The sequence below is a fragment of the Martes martes genome (genome assembly GCF_963455335.1).
Source record: "Martes martes genome assembly, chromosome: 16".
Classification (NCBI taxonomy): domain Eukaryota; kingdom Metazoa; phylum Chordata; class Mammalia; order Carnivora; family Mustelidae; genus Martes; species Martes martes.
Genome location: NC_137904.1, coordinates 30,877,471 through 30,897,831, shown reverse-complemented (window position 1 = coordinate 30,897,831; position 20,361 = coordinate 30,877,471). Strand labels below are relative to the sequence as shown.

At 36.8% G+C, this 20,361-nt stretch overlaps 1 protein-coding gene across 1 annotated transcript in view; it reads left to right on the top strand.

Moving 5' to 3' along the window:
* Positions 1-20,361, top strand: part of BRIP1 (BRCA1 interacting DNA helicase 1) — a 182,975-nt gene that overhangs the window by 146,512 nt on the left and 16,102 nt on the right. The window contains exon 17 of the mRNA XM_080825921.1: positions 11,902-12,014. Coding sequence (XP_080682047.1) covers positions 11,902-12,014 — 113 coding nt within the window. The remainder of the gene's footprint in view (positions 1-11,901; positions 12,015-20,361) is intronic.

Below are 20,361 nucleotides of genomic sequence, written 5' to 3'. Positions count from 1 at the left end.
AAACCTGGACCTCTTTTCCATTCCCTTTGCCTTTCCAGGTAAGGCTCTCATTACTTTCGTACCAAATTCATATCGTGTCTTCATGTCTCAATTCTTCTTACTTCTATACACTGTAATCAAAGTAAATACTGTAAAACTTAAATTTACTTGATGGTCGTTTGTACTCCTTTTCTGTTCCTTACAAAATCTTGCTAGGCAGAACATATTTTTAAGTCACCTTTTTTTTTAAGATTTATTTTTTTTATTAGAGCATGTGAACATGAGCAGGGGGAGGGATAGAGGGAAAGGGAGAGAGAGAATCTCAATCAGACTGCCCACTGAGTGTGGAGCCCAACACAGGGCTCAGTCTCACTATCCTGAGATCATGACCTGAGTCAAAATCAGGAGTCAGGCACTTAAATGACTGAACCACCCAGGAGCTCCTAACTCATCTTTGTACTGCCTATCACAGATGCTTTGTACTAAGTGAAACTGTAAATATTAGTCTAAATTCAGTGTTTCTTTAAACTACCAAAAGTTTCTTTCTCCCATTATATCAATTTTTCTACTTTGTGTTATATATATTTTTTAAGATTTTATTTATTTGACAGAGATTACAAGTAGGCAGGGCGGGGGGGAAGCAGGCTCCCCAATGAGCAGAGAGCCCGATGCGAGGCTCAATCCCAGGACCCTGAGATCATGACCTGAGCCAAAGGCAGAGGCTTAACCCACTCAGCCATCCAGGCACCTCTAAGTGTTCTATTTTTGATGTTTCTCCAGCATTCTTTTTTATTTAGGTTCTGTTTTTGTTTTTGTTTTTGTTTTGTTTTTTAAGCTTTGTTGAGACATACTTGACTCTATAGCATTCTTGAAAACTGCCTGAAAATAACCCCTTTTGGGGTGCCTGGGTGGCTCATTTGGTTGGGTGTCCAACTCTTGGATGCCCAGCACAGACCTGCTTAAGATTTTCTCTCTCTCTCCCTTTGTCCCTCCCATGCTCTTTCTTTCTCTCTCTCTCTTTCTCTCTTGCTCAAAAAACAAACAAAACAACAACAAAAAAACCCAACTCTGTTCATTGACTTAGTGTATAAAAATATAAAATCATAATGCATAATTTCCTTTTACTTGGAACTTGCATCTTTTTAGAGGAGAGCTTTACAGGGAAAAGCTCATTATCTTACATATTTAAATAGGTCATTATGAATTGTGTATACCATATACTCTGACTTTGTATAAAAGTAGTCCACTTTCAGGATGATGTAAATTTAACAATTTTTACGAAGGCCAGATGAAGGCTGGGTGTGGTATCCTTTGGTGTGATACTGCTTTTAATAGGAATGTAGTTTTATGTCCTCTAGTTAACTATGAGTCTCTTTGAGAAGGGATATAATTATACTATCAAGTTCAGTTGACTAGATAGCAGAATTTATTGTGATTTCTTTCGAGCAAAGAAGTTTAACACAGTTTCTCTGTGTTAGTACTTTGTGTTAGTACCTAGATAGAAAAATGAATGTAGATTCAGTCACTTGGAAAAGTAAAAGGTTCTTGATATCCTGTAATAGTGGAGCCTTTGAGGCAGTAAATATTGTCTCAAATGCATTAGTACTGTTTAACTCTGAATTTTAAGTTTGTTTAGATCATCACTGAGTGCTTTCATATGCTTTGATTCTTTCATACCTATGTTTGTGGTGTGCATGAAGTTATTTTGCTCTAGTTGATGTTTTTCATGGGTTCTGTGGATCTGTTTTAAGACTTACCAGTTCTTCCATCTTCTCCTTAATGCTGTTAAACCTATCCAGTGGATTTTTATTTCAGTTACTGTATTTTTCAGGTGTAGAATTTACATTTGGGTCTTTTTTTATAGTTTCTGCTTCCCTACTGAGATTCCCTAAAGTTTATGCATTAAACTGTATGTTTCCAAGTTATTTAACTATATCTGTAACAGCTACAAGAAAGTCTTGGCTAATTCTAACAACTGGGCCCTTGCTAGATTGGTTTCTGTTGACTGTCTTTTTTTTTTTTCCTTTAATTATGGACTTTTTAGTAAAATTTTTTTAGTAATTTTTATTGTGCTTTTTAGTAATTTTTAAGTAAATTTAGTAAATTTTTTTTAGTGATTTTTATTGTGCACTAGTTATTGTAGATGGTACATTACAGAGATTCTGGACTCCATTATTCTCTGAAAAATACTGATTTTTGTTTTTTGTAGGTAGTTCAGTTAGTAGCTGATCATCTTGAATTTGTATGAGCATGACTTGACAGTTTTTTAGGGGAGATATGGGAAAAGCTCAAAGAATATAGTCTTTGAACTCTCTCCCTTGTGGTTTGTGTCAGAATTTTGGTTTTAAGTCTTTTTGGGGGTTCTTTTAGAATTGGCATTGATCTAAATTGTAGTCTTTTTAAAAAATTTGATACCTGGGGGCGCCTGGGTGGCTTAGTGGGTTAAGGCCTCTGCCTAGCTCAGGTCATGATCCCAGGGTCCTGGGATCGAGCCCTGCATCGGGCTCTCTGCTCAGCGGGGAGCCTGCTTCCTCTCTCTCTGCCTGCCTCTCTGCCTGCTTGTGATCTCTGTCTGTCAAATAAATGAGTGAAATCTTTAAAAAAAAAAAAATTGATACCTGGTTCTGTGTGGGTGATTTTCATTTATAAAATATATTTTGGTTAAACTTCCATGTCAAAATGTTTAAATATTTCTTTTAATAATCCAATATTTATCTCAGAATAAATTAATATAACATATTTAATTAATCCACTTGATAGGTTGTTATTTGTGTTCAATGCAGAGATGCAGGGAATATTCTTGTACATATTATTCTATTAGTACTTGTTGGAAAATATAAACACTTTCGGTAAATATTTGTCAGTATTCTGCAGATAAAAGCAATGGAATTATTAAATTTGCATTTCTTCATTTACTAGTAAAGTTAAGCATCTTTTCATGTGGGTTACCAGCCAGTTATCATTCATCTAGTTCTGTAAAAGATGCCTCTTGGATTTTGATGGGGGATTGCATTGAATCTGTAGATCGCTTTGGGTAGTAAGGACATCTTTTCTTTTTAAATATATTTATTTATTTTAATAAACATATAATGTATTTTTATCCCCAGGGGTACAGGTCTGTGAATCGCCAGGTTTACACATTTCACAGCACTTATCATAGCACATACCCTCCCCAATGTCCATATCCCCACCCCCCTCTCCCGTCCCCCCTCCCCCCAGCAACCCTCAATCTGTTTTTTGAGATTGAGTCTTTTATGGTTTGTCTCCCTCCCGATCCCATCTTCTTTGAGTTTTCCTTTTCCTACCCCCTCAACCCCCAACATTGCATCTCTACTTCCTCATATCAGGGAGATCATATGATAGTTGTCTTTCTCCAATTGACTTATTTCGCTAAGCATAATACCCTCTAGTTCCATCCACGTCGTCGCAAATGGCAAGATTTCATTTCTTTTGATGGCTGCGTAGTATTCCATTGTGTATATATACCACATCTTCTTTATCCATTCATCTGTTGATGGACATCTAGGTCTTTCCATAGTTTGGCTATTGTGGACATTGCTGCTATAAACATTCGAGTGCACGTGCCCCTTCGGAGTACCACATTTGTATCTTTTTAGGATATATATCCAGTAGTGCAATCGCTGGGTCATAGGGTAGCTCTATTTTCAGTTTTTTGAGGAACCTCCACACTGTTTTCCAGAGTGGTTGCACCAGCTTGCATTCCCACCAACAGTGTAGGAGGGTTCCCCTCTTTCCACATCCTCACCAGCATCTGTCATTTCTTGACTTGTTAATTTTAGCCATTCTGACTGGTGTGAGGTGGTATCTCACTGTGGTTTTGATTTGTATTTCCCTGATGCCGAGTGATGTGGAGCATTTTTTCATGTGTCTGTTGGCCATCTGGATGTCTTCTTTGCAGAAATGTCTGTTCATGTCCTCTGCCCATTTCTTGATTGGAATATTTGTTCTTTGGGTGTTGAGTTTGCTAAGCTCTTAATAGATTTTGGATAGTAGCCCTTTATCTGATATGTCATTTGCAAATATCTTCTCCCATTCTGTCAGTTGTCTTTTGGTTTTGTTAGCTGTTTCCTTTGCTGTGCAAAAGCTTTTGATCTTGATGAAATCCCAGTAGTTCACTTTTGCCCTTGCTTCCCTTGCCTTTGGCGATGTTCCTAGGAAGAAGTTGCTGCGGTTGAGGTCAAAGAGGTTGCTGCCTGCATTCTCCTCAAGGATTTTGATGGATTCCTTTCTCAAATTGAGGTCCTTCATCCATTTTGAGTCTACTTTCGTGTGTGGTGTAAGGAAATAGTCCAATTTCATTTTTCTGCATGTGGCTGTCCAATTTTTCCAGCACCATTTGTTGAAGAGGCTGTCTTTTTTCCATTGGACATTCCTTCCTGCTTTGTCGAAGATTAGTTGACCATAGAGTTGAGGGTCTATTTCTGGGCTCTCTATTCTGTTCCATTGATCTATGTGTCTGTTTTTGTGCCAGTACAATACTGTCTTGATGATGACAGGTTTGTAATAGAGCTTGACGTCCGGAATTGTGATTCCACCAACTTTGGCTTTCTTTTTCAATATTCCTTTGGCTATTCGAGGTCTTTTCTGGTTCCATATAAATTTTAGGATTATTTGTTCTATTTCTTTGAAAAAAATGGATGGGATTTTGATAGGGATTGCATTAAATGTGTAGATTGCTTTAGGTAGCATAGACATTTTCACAATATTTGTTCTTCCAATCCAGGAGCATGGAACATTTTTCCATTTCTTTGTGTCTTCTTCAATTTCTTCCATGAGTACTTTATAATTTTCTGAGTATAGATTCTTTGCCTCTTTGGTTAGGTTTATTCCTAGGTATCTTATGGTTTTGGGTGCAATTGTAAATGGGACTGACTCCTCAATTTCTCTTTCTTCTGTCTTGTTGTTAGTGTAAAGAAATGCAACTGAATTCTGTGCATTGACTTTATATCCTGACACTTTACTGAATTCCTGTACAAGTTCTAGCAGTTTTGGAGTGGAGCCTTTTGGGTTTTCCACATATAGTATCATATCATCTGCAAAGAGTGATAGTTTGACTCCTTTGCCAATTTGGATGTCTTTAATTTCTTTTTGTTGTCTGATTGCTGAGGCTAGGACTTCTAGTACTATGTTGAACAGCAGTGGTGATAACAGACATCCTTGCCGTGTTCCTGACCTTAGCGGAAAAGCTTTCAGCTTTTCTCCATTGAGAATGATATTTGCATTGGGTTTTTCATAGATGGCTTTGATAATATTGAGGTATGTACCCTCTATCCCTACACTTTGAAGAGTTTTAATCAGGAAGGGCTGCTGTACTTGGTCAAATGCTTTTTCAGCATCTATTGAGAATATCATATGGTTCTTATTCTTTCTTTTGTTAATGTATTGTATCACATTGATTGATTTGCGGATGTTGAACCAACCTTGCAGTCCTGGAATAAATCCCACTTGGTCGTGGTAAATAATCCTTTTAATGTACTGTTGGATCCTATTGGCCAGTATTTTAGTGAGAATTTTCGCATCTGTGTTCATCAAGGATATTGGTCTGTAATTCTCTTTTTTGATGGGATCCTTGTCTGGTTTTGGGATCAAAGTGATGCTGGCCTCATAAAATGAGTTTGGAAGTTCTCCTTCCATTTCTATTTTTTGGAATTAATTCTTCTTTAAATGTTTGGTAGAATTCCCCTGGGAAGCCATCTGGCCCTGGACTTTTGTTTGTTTGGGGATTTTTGATGACTCTTTCAATCTCCTTACTGGTTATGGGTCTGTTCAGGTTTTCTTTTTCTTCCTGGTTTAGTTGTGGTAGTTTATATGTCTCTAGAAATGTATCCATTTCTTCCAGATTGTCAAATTTGTTGGCGTAGAGTTGCTCATAGTATGTTCTTATAATTGTTTGTATTTCTTTGGTGTTGGTTGTGATCTTTCCTCTTTCATTCATGATTTTCTTTATTTGCGTCCTTTCTCTTTTCTTTTTGATAAGTCTGGCCAGGGGTTTGTCAATCTTATTAATTCTTTCAAAGAACCAGCTCCTAGTTTTTGTTGATTTGTTCTATTTTTTTAGTTTCTATTTCATTGATTTCTGCTCTGATCTTTATGATTTCTCTTTTCCTGCTGGGTTTAGGCTTTCTTTGTTGTTCTTTCTCCAGCTCCTTTAGGTGTAGGGTTAGGTTGTGTATTTGAGACCTTTCTTGTTTTTTGAGAAAGGCTTGTACCACTATATATTTTCCTCTTAGGACTGTCTTTGTTGTGTCCCACAGATTTTGAACTGTTGTGTTTTCATTATTTGTTTCCATGAATTTTTTCAATTTTTCTTTAATTTCCTGGTTGGCCCATTCATTTTTTAGAAGGATGCTGTTTAGTCTCCATGTATTTGGGTTCTTTCCAAATTTCCTCTTATGATTGAGTTCTAGCTTCAGAACATTGTGGTCTGAAAATATGCAGGGAATGATCCCAGTCTTTTGATACCGGTTGAGACCTGATTTATGACCCAGAAAGTGGTCTATTCTGGAGAATGTTCCATGTGCACTAGAGAAGAATGTGTATTCTGTTGCTTTGGGATGGAATGTTCTGAATATATCTTTGATGTCCATCTGGTCCAGTGTGCCATTTAAGAACTTTATTTCCTTGTTGATCTTTTGCTTGAGTGATCTGTCCATTTCAGTGAGGGTAGTGTTAAAGTCCCCTGCTATTATTGTATTACTGTCGATGTATTTCTTTGATTTTGTTATTAATTGGTTTATATAGTTGGCTGCTCCCATGTTAGGGGCACAGATATTTAAAATTGATAGGTGTTCTTGTTGGACAGACCCTTTGAGTATGATATAGTGTCCTTCTTTATCTCTTATTATAGTCTTTGGCTTAAAATCTTATTGATCTGATATAAGGATTGCCACCCCAGCTTTCTTCTGATGTCCATTAGCATGGTACATTGTTTTCCACCCCCTCACTTTAAATCTGGAGGTGTCTTTGGGTCTAAAATGAGTTTCTTGTAGGCAGCATATTGATGGGTTTTGGGTTTTTTATCCATTCTGATACCCTGTGTCTTTTGATTGGGGCGTTTAGCCCATTAACATTCAGGGTAACTATTGAGAGAGATGAATTTAGTGCCATTGTATTGCCTGTAAGATGGCTGTTACTGTATTTTGTCTCTGTTTCTTTCTGATCTACTACTTTTAGGGTCTCTCTTTGCTTAGAGGACCCCTTTCAATATTTCCTGTAGAGCTGGTTTGGTGTTTGCAAATTCTTTCAGCTTTTGTTTGTCCTGGAAGCTTTCTATTTTCAATGATAGCCCAGCTGGATATAGTATTCTTGGCTGCATGTTTTTCTCGTTTAGTGCTCTGAATATATCATGCCAGTTCTTTCTGGCCTGCCAGGTCTCTGTGGATAGGTCCGCTGCCAATCTAATGTTTTTACCCTTGTATGTTACAGACTTCTTTTCCTGGGCTGCCTTCAGGATTTTCTCTTTGTCGCTAAGACTTGTAAATTTTACTATCAGGTGACGAGGTGTGGACCTATTTTTATTGATTTTGAGGGGCGTTCTTAGCATCTCCTGGATTTTGATGTTTGTTCCCTTTGCCACATTAGGGAAATTCTGTACAATAATTGTCTCCAATATACCTTCTGCTCCCCTCTCTCTTTCTTCTTTTGGAATCCCAATTATTCTAATGTTGTGTCGTCTTATGGTGTCGCTTATCTCTCGAATTCTTTCCTCGTGGTCCAGTATTTATTTGTCTCTCTTTTGCTCAGCTTCTTTATTCTCTGTCATTTGGTCTTCTATGTCACTAATTCTTTCTTCTGACTCATTTATCCTAGCAGTAAGAGCTTCCATTTTTTATTGCACCTCATTAATAGCTTTTTTGATTTCAACTTGGTTAGATTTTAGTTCTTTTATTTCTCCAGAAAGGGCTTTTATCTCTCCGGAGAGGGTTTCTCTAATATCTTCTATGCCTTTTTCCAGCCCAGCTAGAAACTTGAGAATTGTCATTCTGAACTCTAGATCTGTCATATTACCAATGTCCATATTGATTAAGTCCCCAGCCTTCAGCACTGCCTCTTGTTCTTTTTTTTTTGTGGTGAGTTTTTCCACCTTGTCATTTTGTCCAGATAAGATTTGCTTTCGCCTCCTCTGGAATTCCGCTGTTCTTGGTCAGTGAAGCTGGTCTTGGCTGGGTTTCTTGTTGATCTTCTCGGGGAGGGGCCTGTTGTAGTGATTGTCAAGTGTTTTTGACCCAGGCGGAATTGCACCACCCTTACCAGGGGCTGGGCTAAGTAATCCCCTCGGGTTTGCTTTCGGTAGCTTTTTTACCCCTGAGCGCTTTCCGTAGAGTTCTGGTGGATGGGAATGAAGATGGCGGCCTTCCAGTCTCCGGCCCGAAGGAGCCAAGAGCTCGGGGTCCCTCTCCTCAGTGCGCCCTCAGAGAAAGGCACCCAACCACCCTTGTCTCCCTGGCCTCTGGTCGCGCTTGGAGGAAAGCGCTCAGTCGCTCGCACTTGGAGAAAAGTACCTGGTCACTTCTGTCTCTGTGGCCTCCGGCCGCTCTCTGAGCTCACCCAGCCTGTGACCGGTTCAAGGTAATCCTGAGCTGAGAGCTCACTCCTCGGCTCTGTCTCTGTAGCCGGCTTCCCGCTCTAATACCTGCGAACTCTGCGACACTCAGACACTCCTTTTCCTCCTGTGACCCCGTGGGACCTGGGTTTACGCTGACCCCGCGTGGGCTTCCCTTTGGTTTAGCATCTGGAGTGATGTCCCTCCGTGGAGTAGACTTTTAAAAGTCCTGATTTTGTGCTCCGTTGCTCCGCCGCTTGCTGGGAGCCGGCCCCTCGCCCTGCGGTCTGTCTTCCTGTTGCTTTGGGTTCACTTCTCCGCAGGTCCTACCTTTCAGAAAGTGATCAATTTTCTGTTTCTAGAATTGTTGCTCTTCTTCTCTTCAATTTCCCGGTGGATTTATAAGTGTTCGCAATGGTTAGATAAGCTATCTAGCTGATCTCCTGCTACCTGATGTCGTCTCAGCCTGCTGCTTCTCCGCCATCTTAACTCCTCCAGTAAGGACATCTTAACAATGCTAATTATTCCAGTGCATAAGCACAGGATCTTTCCATTTATTTGTGTTTCTTTAATTTCTTTCACCAATGTCTTACAGTTTTCAATGTAAAGATCTTTTCCGTCCTTTGCTTAACTTATCCCAAAGTATTTTATTCGTTTTGATGCTATTGTAAATGAGACTGTTTTCCTAATTTCTTTTTTTCTTTTTTTCTTTTTATTTTTTGGGTAGTTTATTGTTATTGTATGGAAATACAACTGATTTTTTTATGCTTGTTTTATATCCTCCAACTTTACTAAATTTGATTAGTGCTGACAGTGTTTTGGTAGAGTCTATAGGGTTTTCTACATAGGCAAACAAAGATTCCTTTCTGATTTACTTCTCCTTTCTGATTTGGATACCTTTTATTTCTTACATAATTGTTCTGGCTAGGACTTTTCAGTACTTTGTTGAATAAAAATGGTTAGAGTGGACACCTTTGTCCTGTTCCTGATACTAGAAGAAAAGTTTTCAACTCTTCACCACTGAGTATGATATTAACTGTGGGTTTATTATATATGGCCTTTATTATGTTGAGCTACATTCCTTTTATATTTGATTCCTTTTATATTTGATCATGAAAGGATGTTGAATCTTCTCAGATGCTTTTTTTTGCATCTATTGAGATGATTATAAGGTTTTTATTCTCCCTTCTATTAATGTGGTGTATCATATTTGTTGACTTGTATAGTTAAACCAGTCTTGCATCCCACTTGATCATGTGTTTGATTCTCTTATTGTGCTGTTGAATTGTTTGCTGATATTTTGTTGAGGATTTTTGTAGCAATGTTTATCATATAGGGGTATAGGCCTATAATTTTCTCTTATTGTAGCATCCTTATCTGGCTTTGGTATGTGAGTAGTGCTGACCTCTTAAAATGATTTTGGAAGTTTTCCCTTCTCTTCAGTATTTTGGAAGCATTTGAGAAGGAACATTGTTAATTCTATCTTGAATGCTCAATAGAATTAATCAGTGAAGCCAACCGACCCTGGGATTGTTTTTGTTCAGATTTTTGATTACTGCTTCATTTTTCTTGTTACAGAGGTGTTCAGATTTTTTATCTCTTCATGATTTAATCTTTGTAGGTTGTATATTTGTAGGAATTTATCCAGGCATATAATTGTTCACAGTCGTCTCTTAATGATCCTCTGTATTTCTGTAGTATCAGATGTAATGTACTCTCACTTATCATTTTTTGACCCTTTCTTTTGCTTAGTTAGCAAAAAATTTATCAGTTTTATGTTTAAAAAAAAAAAACTCTTAGTTTCAATGATTTTTTTCCATTGTTTTCTAGCCTTAATTTTATTTTTGCTCTCATCTTAGTTTCCTTCCTTAAGCTAAGTTTAAGATTAGTTTCTTCCTTTTCTAGTTTCTTAAAATGGAAAGCTAGGTTGTTTATCTGAGATCTTTTGTTTTTTTCTTATTATAGATGTTTGTCACTATAAACTTTTCTTTTAGAACTGCTTTTGCTGCATCTGATATTTTTGGTTTGTTGTGTTTCCCTTTTCATTTGTATTAAGATACTTTTGGGGGTGCCTGGGAGGCTCAGTAGGTTAAGCCTCTGCCTTCAGCTCAGGTCATGATCTCAGGGTCCTGGGATCGAGCCGCCTCAGGCTCTCTGCTCAGTGGGAAGCCTGCTCCCCACCCCCCCACCCACCTGCCTCTCTGCCTGCTTGTGATCTCTGTCAAAGAAATAAATAAAATCTTTAAAAAAAAAAAAACTTTTTGAGTTCTCTTCTGATTTCTTCTCTGATCCATTGATTATTCAGTTGTGTTACTTATTTCCACATATTTGTGAATATTCCAGTTTTCCTTATGTTATTGATTTCTAATTTCATACCATTGTTGTTGGAAAAGATGCATTATGTGATTTCAATCTTCTTAAATTTCTTAAGACATACTTTGTGGCCAACATATAATCCATCCTGGAGAATATTCCATGTGCACATGAGAAGAATGTGTATTCTGCTGGTGTAAATTTAAACCCAAATCATAATAATATTTACATTAAATGTGAATGGTCCTAACATCCCAATTAAAAAACAGAGATTATCAGTCTGAATAAACATTAAAAAATAACCTCTGATGTATATTTCAATATGAATGAATTCCAAAATCATTATGCTAAATGAAAAAGACAAATGATACATACTGTGTAATAACATTTACAAGGAATTCTAGGAAAGGCAAAACAAAGCAGATTATTGGTTGACAACGTTAGCAGGAAAGGAGAGACTGAAAAGGAATAGAAAGGAGATTTAGGGGGTGCCGAAAATATATCATGGTTATGGTGGTGGTTACATGACAAAACATTTGTCAAGATTTATCTATATATACATTGAAAATGTGTGAATTTTATTCTATGTAAATTATTTCTCAATAAAACTTGACTTAATCAAACAGCTAATTAGTTGCATGGAAGAATTCAGGGAAGGTAAGTATGAATAGACATGTTTTCTTTTTTCAAATTTTCACTTATTTTTTAAAGATTTAATTATTCGTCAGAGAAAGAGAGAGAGCAGAATTAGGGGGAGTGGCAGCAGAGGGAGAAACAGGCTCCCCACTGAGCAGGAAGACCATTGTGGGACTTGATCCCAGGACTCTGGGATCATGACCTGATCTGAAGGCAGATGCTTAACCAACTGAGCCACCCGGGCATCCCTGAATAGACATGTTTTAAAGGAACTGAATAAAATTTTGTACTGATAATACTGAAATCTCTCTAACTTAATAAAATGATGTTCAGAATATTAGGAGTTAATATGATTTTTTAAATGAGCCTTGATTTATGTACTATATTTTTAATATTTTTTAAATTATTAGGTTGAACTAAAGCGACAATACAATGATCAACACTCAAGATTGAGAGGTCTTTTACCTGGTCGTCAGTGGTATGAAATTCAAGCATATAGGGCCTTAAACCAGGCCCTAGGTAGGTAAGTGAAATTTTTTTTTTTTAAAGATTTTATTTATTTACTTGACAGGCAGAGATCACAAGTAGGCAGAGAGGCAGGCAGAGAGAGGGGGAAACAGGCTCCCTGCTGAGCAGAGAGCCCCAATGCAGGGCTCGATCTCAGGACCGTGGGATCATGACCTGAGCTGAAGGCAGAGGCTTTAACCCACTGAGCCACCCAGGTGCCCCAGTAAGTGAAATTTAACATAATGTTACTGTAATATTATCTGTGGTCTGGGCTATAGAAAAGATAGTTTTGTTGCTTCTTAGAATAAATTTGATAGCATTTTCTTTTACTAGAACCTTAGGAACTGATATATTTTTAATGATAGCTGTCACAAGTGAAAGCTGAAAAGAATCAGTGGAATAAATGAAACCCTAAAACATCAAAATTTTCTAAAGTTCAAAGATTTATGATTGATCAATGAATGTTACACAGAAGAGGTACCCAGTAAATGTTTATAGAAGTTCACAACCAAACAGTAAAAATTTTATCCTGTGAACATCAGAAATTAGATAATGATTTTATGCATATAAAGCAAACCATTCAAGAGAAGTTAAAAGAAACCATGCTTTTGGGGGCACCTGGGTGGCTCAGTCCGTTGAAGATCTGACTCTTGGTTTCAGCTCAGGTCATGATCTCAGGGTTGTGAGGTCAAGCCCCACTTAAGGTTCTGTGCTCAGTGAGAAGTCAGTTTGAGATTCTCCCCCACCGTTGTCCCTCCCCCTGTGCAAACACTCACTCTCTCTTACTCTCAAATAAATAAATAAATATTTTAAAAAATAAATTTTTTTTAAAAAGTTTAAAAAGCTGAATTATTAATGCCACTAATAATAACATTTAATTATAATACTTATTTTCCTAAGGATTCTGGCCCATTAAGATTTGTGTTATGTGGAATTAGTTATTAAATCACCATTTTCTAACATAATTTTCATGTTGTAGAACATAGCATTTAATTCATAAAACTTGAATCCTTAGACTTTTAATAATCTAATATTTTACATTCTCTATTCATGAAATTGTAATTAGTTAAGACCATGTAATAGTTTTTTCCTGTGAGACTGTAAGGCACTCATATAATCAAAATAAAAGAACACAGGTTAAGAATAAATTCATGAAAACATGACCATTTGACATATTTTCTTTTCAGCCAAAAGACCCATACCTAACTGTAATCTGACCTAACCAAATCCAGAATTTAAATTTTTCTCATGTCTTTTTCACTCACATTAGCCTATTTACACATAAACATATTAGATCGAGTTTGAGTTCAGATTTACAGATAGCTAATGACATAGGACTACAACAGCTGGATTTGAGTCCCAGAACACATCACCCACTCCCTTCCCCATCATTTAAAAATGATATTCTGCAGGTGTTTCCCTTCAAATTGAATGATTCTGTTCTATGGTTAATCTACTGATATGTTAAGCTGCTGCCCTTCTCTGCCTAGAAATTTCAATGGTACTTGGCATCAAGTTGCACTATAAATTGTTCTTTTTTTTTTTTTTTTAAGATTTTATTTATTTATTTATTTATTTGACACAGAGAGATCACAAGTAGGCAGAGAGGCAGGCATAGAGAGAGAGGGAAGCAGGCTCCCCGCTGAGTGGAGAGCCAGACTCGGGATTCGATGCCAGGACCCTGAGATCATGACCCGAGCCGAAGGCAGAGGCTTAACCCACTGAGCCACCCAGGCACCCTATAAATTGTTCTTGAAGCATTTCACTGCTTGGTGCCTCCCTATTGATGACCTGTATTGTGTTCTTGTATTTTTATTTTAATATTCAGCAAATAGTTTCTAGGGGTGCCTGAATATTATTTAAAATTCTTGACTTTTAGTCACTGTACTTAATTTCAGGACAGTAAATATTTTTTTTTAATTTTTTAAAATTTTGTTTATTTATTTGACAGACAGAGATCACAGGTAGGCAGAGAGGCAGGCAGCAAGAGAGGGGGAAGCAGGCTCCCCGCCGAGCAGAGAACCCGATGCGGATCTCAAACCCAGGACCCTGGGATCATGACCTGAGCTGAAGGCAGAGGCTTTAAGCCACTGTGCCACCCAGGCGCCCCAGGACAGTAAATGTTCTTAAGATTGTATTTATTTATTTGACACAGAAAGAGAGGGAGAGCACAAGCAGGGGTAGTGGCAGAGAGAGGGAGAGGAAGAAGCAGGCTCCCCGCTGAACAGGGAGACCCTGAGCAGGGAGCCCAATGTGGGAGTCAGTCCCAGGACCCTGGGATCATGACTTGAGCCAAAGGCAGACACTCACCCGATGAAGCTACCCAGGCGTCCCAAAGCAAAAATATATTTATATCCTACTTTATCATTTATAAACATTTTCTACATGTATTAAACAGATTGTAAAAGATGAAATTACTTATCTAACAGCATATAACTACTAAATGGGCCTTTATATCTTGGCCCCACCTACTTTTAAAACTTCAAGACCTGCTTTTTCATCCTTAGACCCTACCTTTATCCTCTAAAGCTCTCACTGTTAAACATGAAACATCTTACTGTTAAACATACCATATCCTTTTACTACTTTCTGCTTTGGCGTACAATCTATCAGACAATTAATTTGGCAAGTTTACCAATCAAAACCTAGTTGAAGGTCATGTCCTTTATGAAGATTTCTTTTTACTTTTCCAACTAGTTATTTACTTCTTAGGAGACCTATAGTAGTTTATACATTCTCTCTCTCACACATATATCTCATTGTATTGTAATAACGTGTTTATATGTCTGTCTCCTTCCCTAAACATGTATTTTACATTCTCAGCAACCAATTATCCCTCAGCTTGGGGCTTGGATGCTCAATAAATACTTGTTGAATTCATGAAAAATGGTGGTGGGTTTGATGCTTTCCCCACTATACCGTGTTAGTCAGCATCTTGAGCTTCAAAACATAGTTTTCTAGAATTTCATAAAAAAAATGTGTTTGTAACATTTGATATATAATACTGTAGTTTTCATATTTTATTATTAATTAAAAAATTGATAGCCCAACTGTCATTGTATTGATTTTCAGGGAAACAGTATCAACAAGTAGCAACTTTTTATTTCAAAGAAATACTCATTTAAAAATCAAGTAAATGTTTTACATCACTTGATAAAACTCATAATATGTATTGATTGACCTAAAAGGTACTTATAATCAGGTACTCTTCTTATAAGGGATAAGTCTAGAAGGTCTAAAGTAAGCAGAAACAAATTGAGGTTTTTTGGTTTTGTTTTTTTTTTTTAATCATTTTTTTAAGCCCACATGGGGCTGTTAGAGTATTTGAAGTAATATAAGTCCATGAAATGTAATAACAGCCTTTGGGAATGTACCAGATGGTTTTGTGACCAGGTTACAACTGCACTATGAGTTTCCTAACAGGTCTGCTTTACTGAAAGTATAATCTTTGTCTCAAGTGGACATAATTCATTTGAACAAGGCAGAATGAAAACAATGGAAAAAAGAAAAGGTGAAATTCTTTTCTCTGAACTGTTTTGATAACTTAAATGCCTTTCTACTATAGAACATTTAAAAATAAACCAAAATGGAATAAAAAATACAGTGGCACCCCAACTTTCCATTAATTTTCAATACTGGTCTATAATATTTGCACTATGCATCTTCCTATCCTGACTAATTTTGTGGTCTGATGCCTTAGAACCTATGAGTTACTTTAAAATAATATCAACAAAATGTCATATAAAATTTAGATTGTTTTAAATCTCTGGAAAACTCAAACATTTGTATTAATCTTCACCCCACTCAAAATTCCACGAAGCTAAAGGAATAAAAATGATAAAATTGCCAAAACTACAAAGATAAAAAGAGTGGGAGAGGGGACACTAACAGCTGAGATGTCAGTAAACTTTGAACACCAGAGAACAGGTGAATGATTGAGTGACTTAGCAGGCAAAAGAAAACTGTGTGAAAGCCAACAAAATTCTTCAGATTCAGGCATGGGAAAGCTTAGGACGTGGGGCACTCTAAAGTATCGTTTAAAGTAGGATTAATCACAAAAGAATTGATTGCAAGTAACTATAAGTAGACAACCCCCTCCCCAACTCAAATTTACTCTGGAGAGAGTTTAATTATTAGAGATTTACATATTCTTCAACTCCAGGTATAGCTAAGGATATATTAAAGATGGGGGTTAAGGAAAGTCTGTTTATGGAATGTGAGAACTCTATCCCCCTTTTCTTCTCAGCTCTGAATAGGCTTATAATCAATTTTATGTCTCTGAGGCAGGAAAGTACAGTATTCCTATCTAGGGATGTTAATGACCTCATGAGTAAAGACCTAAAGATACTAAAGATAGTAGCAAAGTGGTCCTGTTCCTACCAAAGTACCTTACTCTGGCAAAGCTTCCCTGTATGTAAGCCACATATGTGTAGGCAGAGCTATCAATCAACATTTTAAAACTTTAGTCTTACATAAGTGTAAAGAGTGATCACCAGATAATCAAAAGAAGTCTGTAACATGAAAAATACAGATCAAAACAACAACAAAATTATACCAACAAAACACAACAGGGTGGAAGAACTTGTAGAAAACAGAAACAGTGCAATAGAACAGAGGTTGGTCAAACTTTTTCTGTAAAGGGGTGTACAATACATATTTTAGGGGTTTGGGGCCATGTACAGTCTTCATCCATATTCTTCTTTATTTTTTTCTTTAGCCCTCTGAAAATGTGATTACCATTCCTACTTTATAGGCTGTATAGAAACAAGATATGGATCAGATTTCCTGTGTGGGCTTAGTTAGCCAACCCATTATCCATAGAGGGTAAGATACTTCCTCCATGAAATAAGAACAGATTTATTTTAAGAAGTTTTCAGGCATTAACATGATAGCAAATTTTATATGTAGAATTGGGCTCAGAAGATAAAATTGAAATTTCCTCAGTCAAAACAGAACAAAAAAAACAACAAAGAGGGAAAATTTAACGATCAGTATGTAAGAAGCAACCTCTGATAAAAAGGAGATCTACAGGAAAAGACCAGAGAAAATATAGAAGATTAAAATATAGAAGAAAAAATATGGAAGAACTTAAATCTATCAAAGAAATAATTCAAGAAAAATGCTCAGAATTGAAGGGCATAATTTCCTGGTTAAGGGGGCCCACCCAAGCACCAGTAAAGGGAGAAAAGCTACAAAGCACCTCACTGTGCAGTTTCAAAGTACCTGAGTTAAAGAAAAAGCCCTGGAACGTTCCAGAGAGAAGAAAAACAGGTCTCATTACAAAAAACATGGAATCACAATTGAGAGACTCCTTAAAAAGCAACATTAGAAGCTGGAAGACAGCTTTAAATTATCTTCAAATCTTTGACTTACAATTTAAATTCTGGACAATTCAAATGATCAATAAGCTGTAAGATAGAATAAAGCTTTCACTATGCAAAGGACCTAAAACATTAAGGACATCTGGGTGGCTCAGTCAGTTAAGCATCTGCCTTCAGCTCAGGTCTTGATCCCAGAGTCCTGGGATGGAGTCCCACATCAGGCTCCTTGCTCAGTGGGGAACTGGCTTCTCCCTCCGCTTACCTCTCCCTTGGTCATGCTCTCTCTTTCTCTCTTCCCCCCCCCGTCTCTGACAAATAAGTAAATAAATCTTAAAATGGGGGCGGGGGACCTAAAACATTAGCTTCAAATGCACACTTTCTCAGAATGCTACTGGAAGATATGCTTCATCAAATAAGAGAAAATTCAGACAGAGGAATATCAAGGTTGCAGGAAACTGGAGTTCTAACCCAGAATAGAGGGAAAAAGAATTCTCAAATTAGAAAGGGAAGCTCTGGGATGACAGCTGTGGAGCAGTCCCATAGTAGTCGACCTAGATTGTTTCTGAAGATGGATTTTGACCATACTGAGAATTTTTATAGCTATGGAAAAGTTTGGGAATTAATTAGTGATAGAATACATAGAAAAGCAACGAAGGAAAGAGTTGTTAACTCTAAGACAGACCAAAAAGTTTTGTACAAGAAAGAAAATGTAATCATAGTATACAATGTAATACCTATAAATGGTAATCCACTGAATATTGATTACACAAGAATTGTGGTATACCTGTCAGGAAAATGAAAAGATGATGAGGTATTAGTGGTGTAAGAGAATAAATATCTTCTATAGGAAGAATCAGTACATGGTATGTAAAGGTTAAAAATCAAGAAGTAGTAGTACTAAAAGCTATTTAGAAACATGGAGGTAAATGAGTAGAACTATAATTTATTTAAGGGAATTGTTTCTGAGGATTGGGAATTGGAGATAGGGTGTACATAGGTAAAAGAGAATTCTGAGTTTTTAATAAAAATTGTAACTACTATGCTATTATTTGATTTTTAAGCTATGCTTGTGTTTTAATTAAAAATTAAAATTAAAAAAAATTAAAATTTATGAAGTTAAAATTATTTTTTAAAAAATAGTCATGAGGTGGGGCACCTGGGGGCCTCAGTGGGTTAAAGCCTCTGCCTTCGACTCGGGTCATGATCCCAGGGTCCTGGGATCCAGCCCCACATTGGGCTCTCTGCTCCGTGGGGAGCCTGCTTCCCTTCCTCTCTCTCTGCCTGCCTCTCTGCCTAATTGTGATCTCTGTCTGTCAAATAAGTAAATAAAAATCTTTAAAAAACAAAAAAAAGGAGGTTTCAACTCTTGATAAGATGGAGTAAGCATACTACATACTGTCTTAAAAACCTAGACAGAATGCATGAAACAGCTATTTGAGTACTGTGAAAAGTAAATAGTGGCAGACAGATTTGGGAAGACTAGAATTCAAAGTACAAGTGAACTTTCTGGAGTAACTATATTAATTAATTAATATTGGACAAAGTAGTGTTCAGAGCAAGGAGTATTAGTGGAGTATTAAGAATGAAAATTATAGGGATGCCTGGGTGGCTCAGTCGATTAAGCTGCTGCCTTTGGCTCAGGTCATGATCCCAAAGTCCTGGGATCCAGTCCCGTATTGGGCTCCTTGCTCAGTGGAGAGTCTGCTTCTCTCTCTGCCTCTGCCTGCTACTCTGCCTGCTTGTGCTCTCTCTCTCTCTGACAAATAAATAAAATCTTTAAAAAAGAAAAAGAATGAAAATTATAAAGTGATGAAAGGGTCAATTTACCAATAAGATACAATAGTCCTTTATGTGTATGCACCTAAAAACAGAGCTTCAAAATATATGATGCAATAACATATCTGAACAGAGAAATAGATGAATCCACAAGCATAGTTGAAGATTTCATTTCCTCTCTCATTAATAGAAGGAATAGACAGAAAACCAATAAAGACACAGAAGACTTGAACAATGTTATTAACCAGCTGGATTGAATTGATACTATAGAGCACTCCATGCAACAATGTTAGAATAAACATTTTTCCAGGTGCACAAGGAACATTTATCAATATAGACCATATCCTGGATGATAAATTTTATGTTTTTTAAAAAGAATTGAAATCCTAGTGTGTTCTCTGACCAAAATATAATTAAATAATTAAATTAGAAATCAGTAACACTTGACAGAAGAAAAACGTCCAAATATTTGGAAATTAAAAATGTATATTTTTTTACAGTAAATGTCTAGTAATTTAAGTTTTTTTAATTTTTTAATTTTTTAATTTAAATTGTAATTAGTTGACATACAGTTCAATATTGGCTTCAGGAGAAGAGTTCAGAGGGTCATCATTTACATATAAATATGCTCATGGTAACAAGTGCCCTCCTTAATACCCATCATCCGTCTATCCCATCACCCTCATCCCTCCATCAGCCCTCAGTTTGTTCTCTATACTTAAGAGTCTCATGATTTGTTTCCTCCTCTCTCTTTTCCTGCCTCCCATATATTCATCCATTTTCTTAAATTCCACATATGAGTGAAATCATATTAAAAACCTACTTCTAGTGGCACCTGGGTGGCACAGTCCAGTTGGGCATTAGATTCTTTTGGTGATCTCAAGGTCCTCCTGCATTTGAGCCCTGTATCCAACTCCACACTCAGCACAGAGTCTGCTTAAGACTCTTTCTCCCTCTCCCATGCCCCTCCCCCTCTCTCTAAAACTAAGAGATGAATCTTTTTTAAAAAACTGTACTTATAAATAATCCATAGGTAAAGCAGAAAGTCTTAGGAAAATTAGAAAATATTTTGAGCTAATCAAAAATTAAAATATGTCTAAATAATTGAGCTGCATCTATAGCAATGCTCAGTGGGGAATTTCTATAATTGTTTATTTTCAAAAAGAAGAAAGGTCTCATATCAGTAAACTTCTACCTTAAGCTAGGAAAAGAAAAGCAAAATAAATATAGAGCAAACAAAAAAAGGAAATAATAAAGATAAGACTA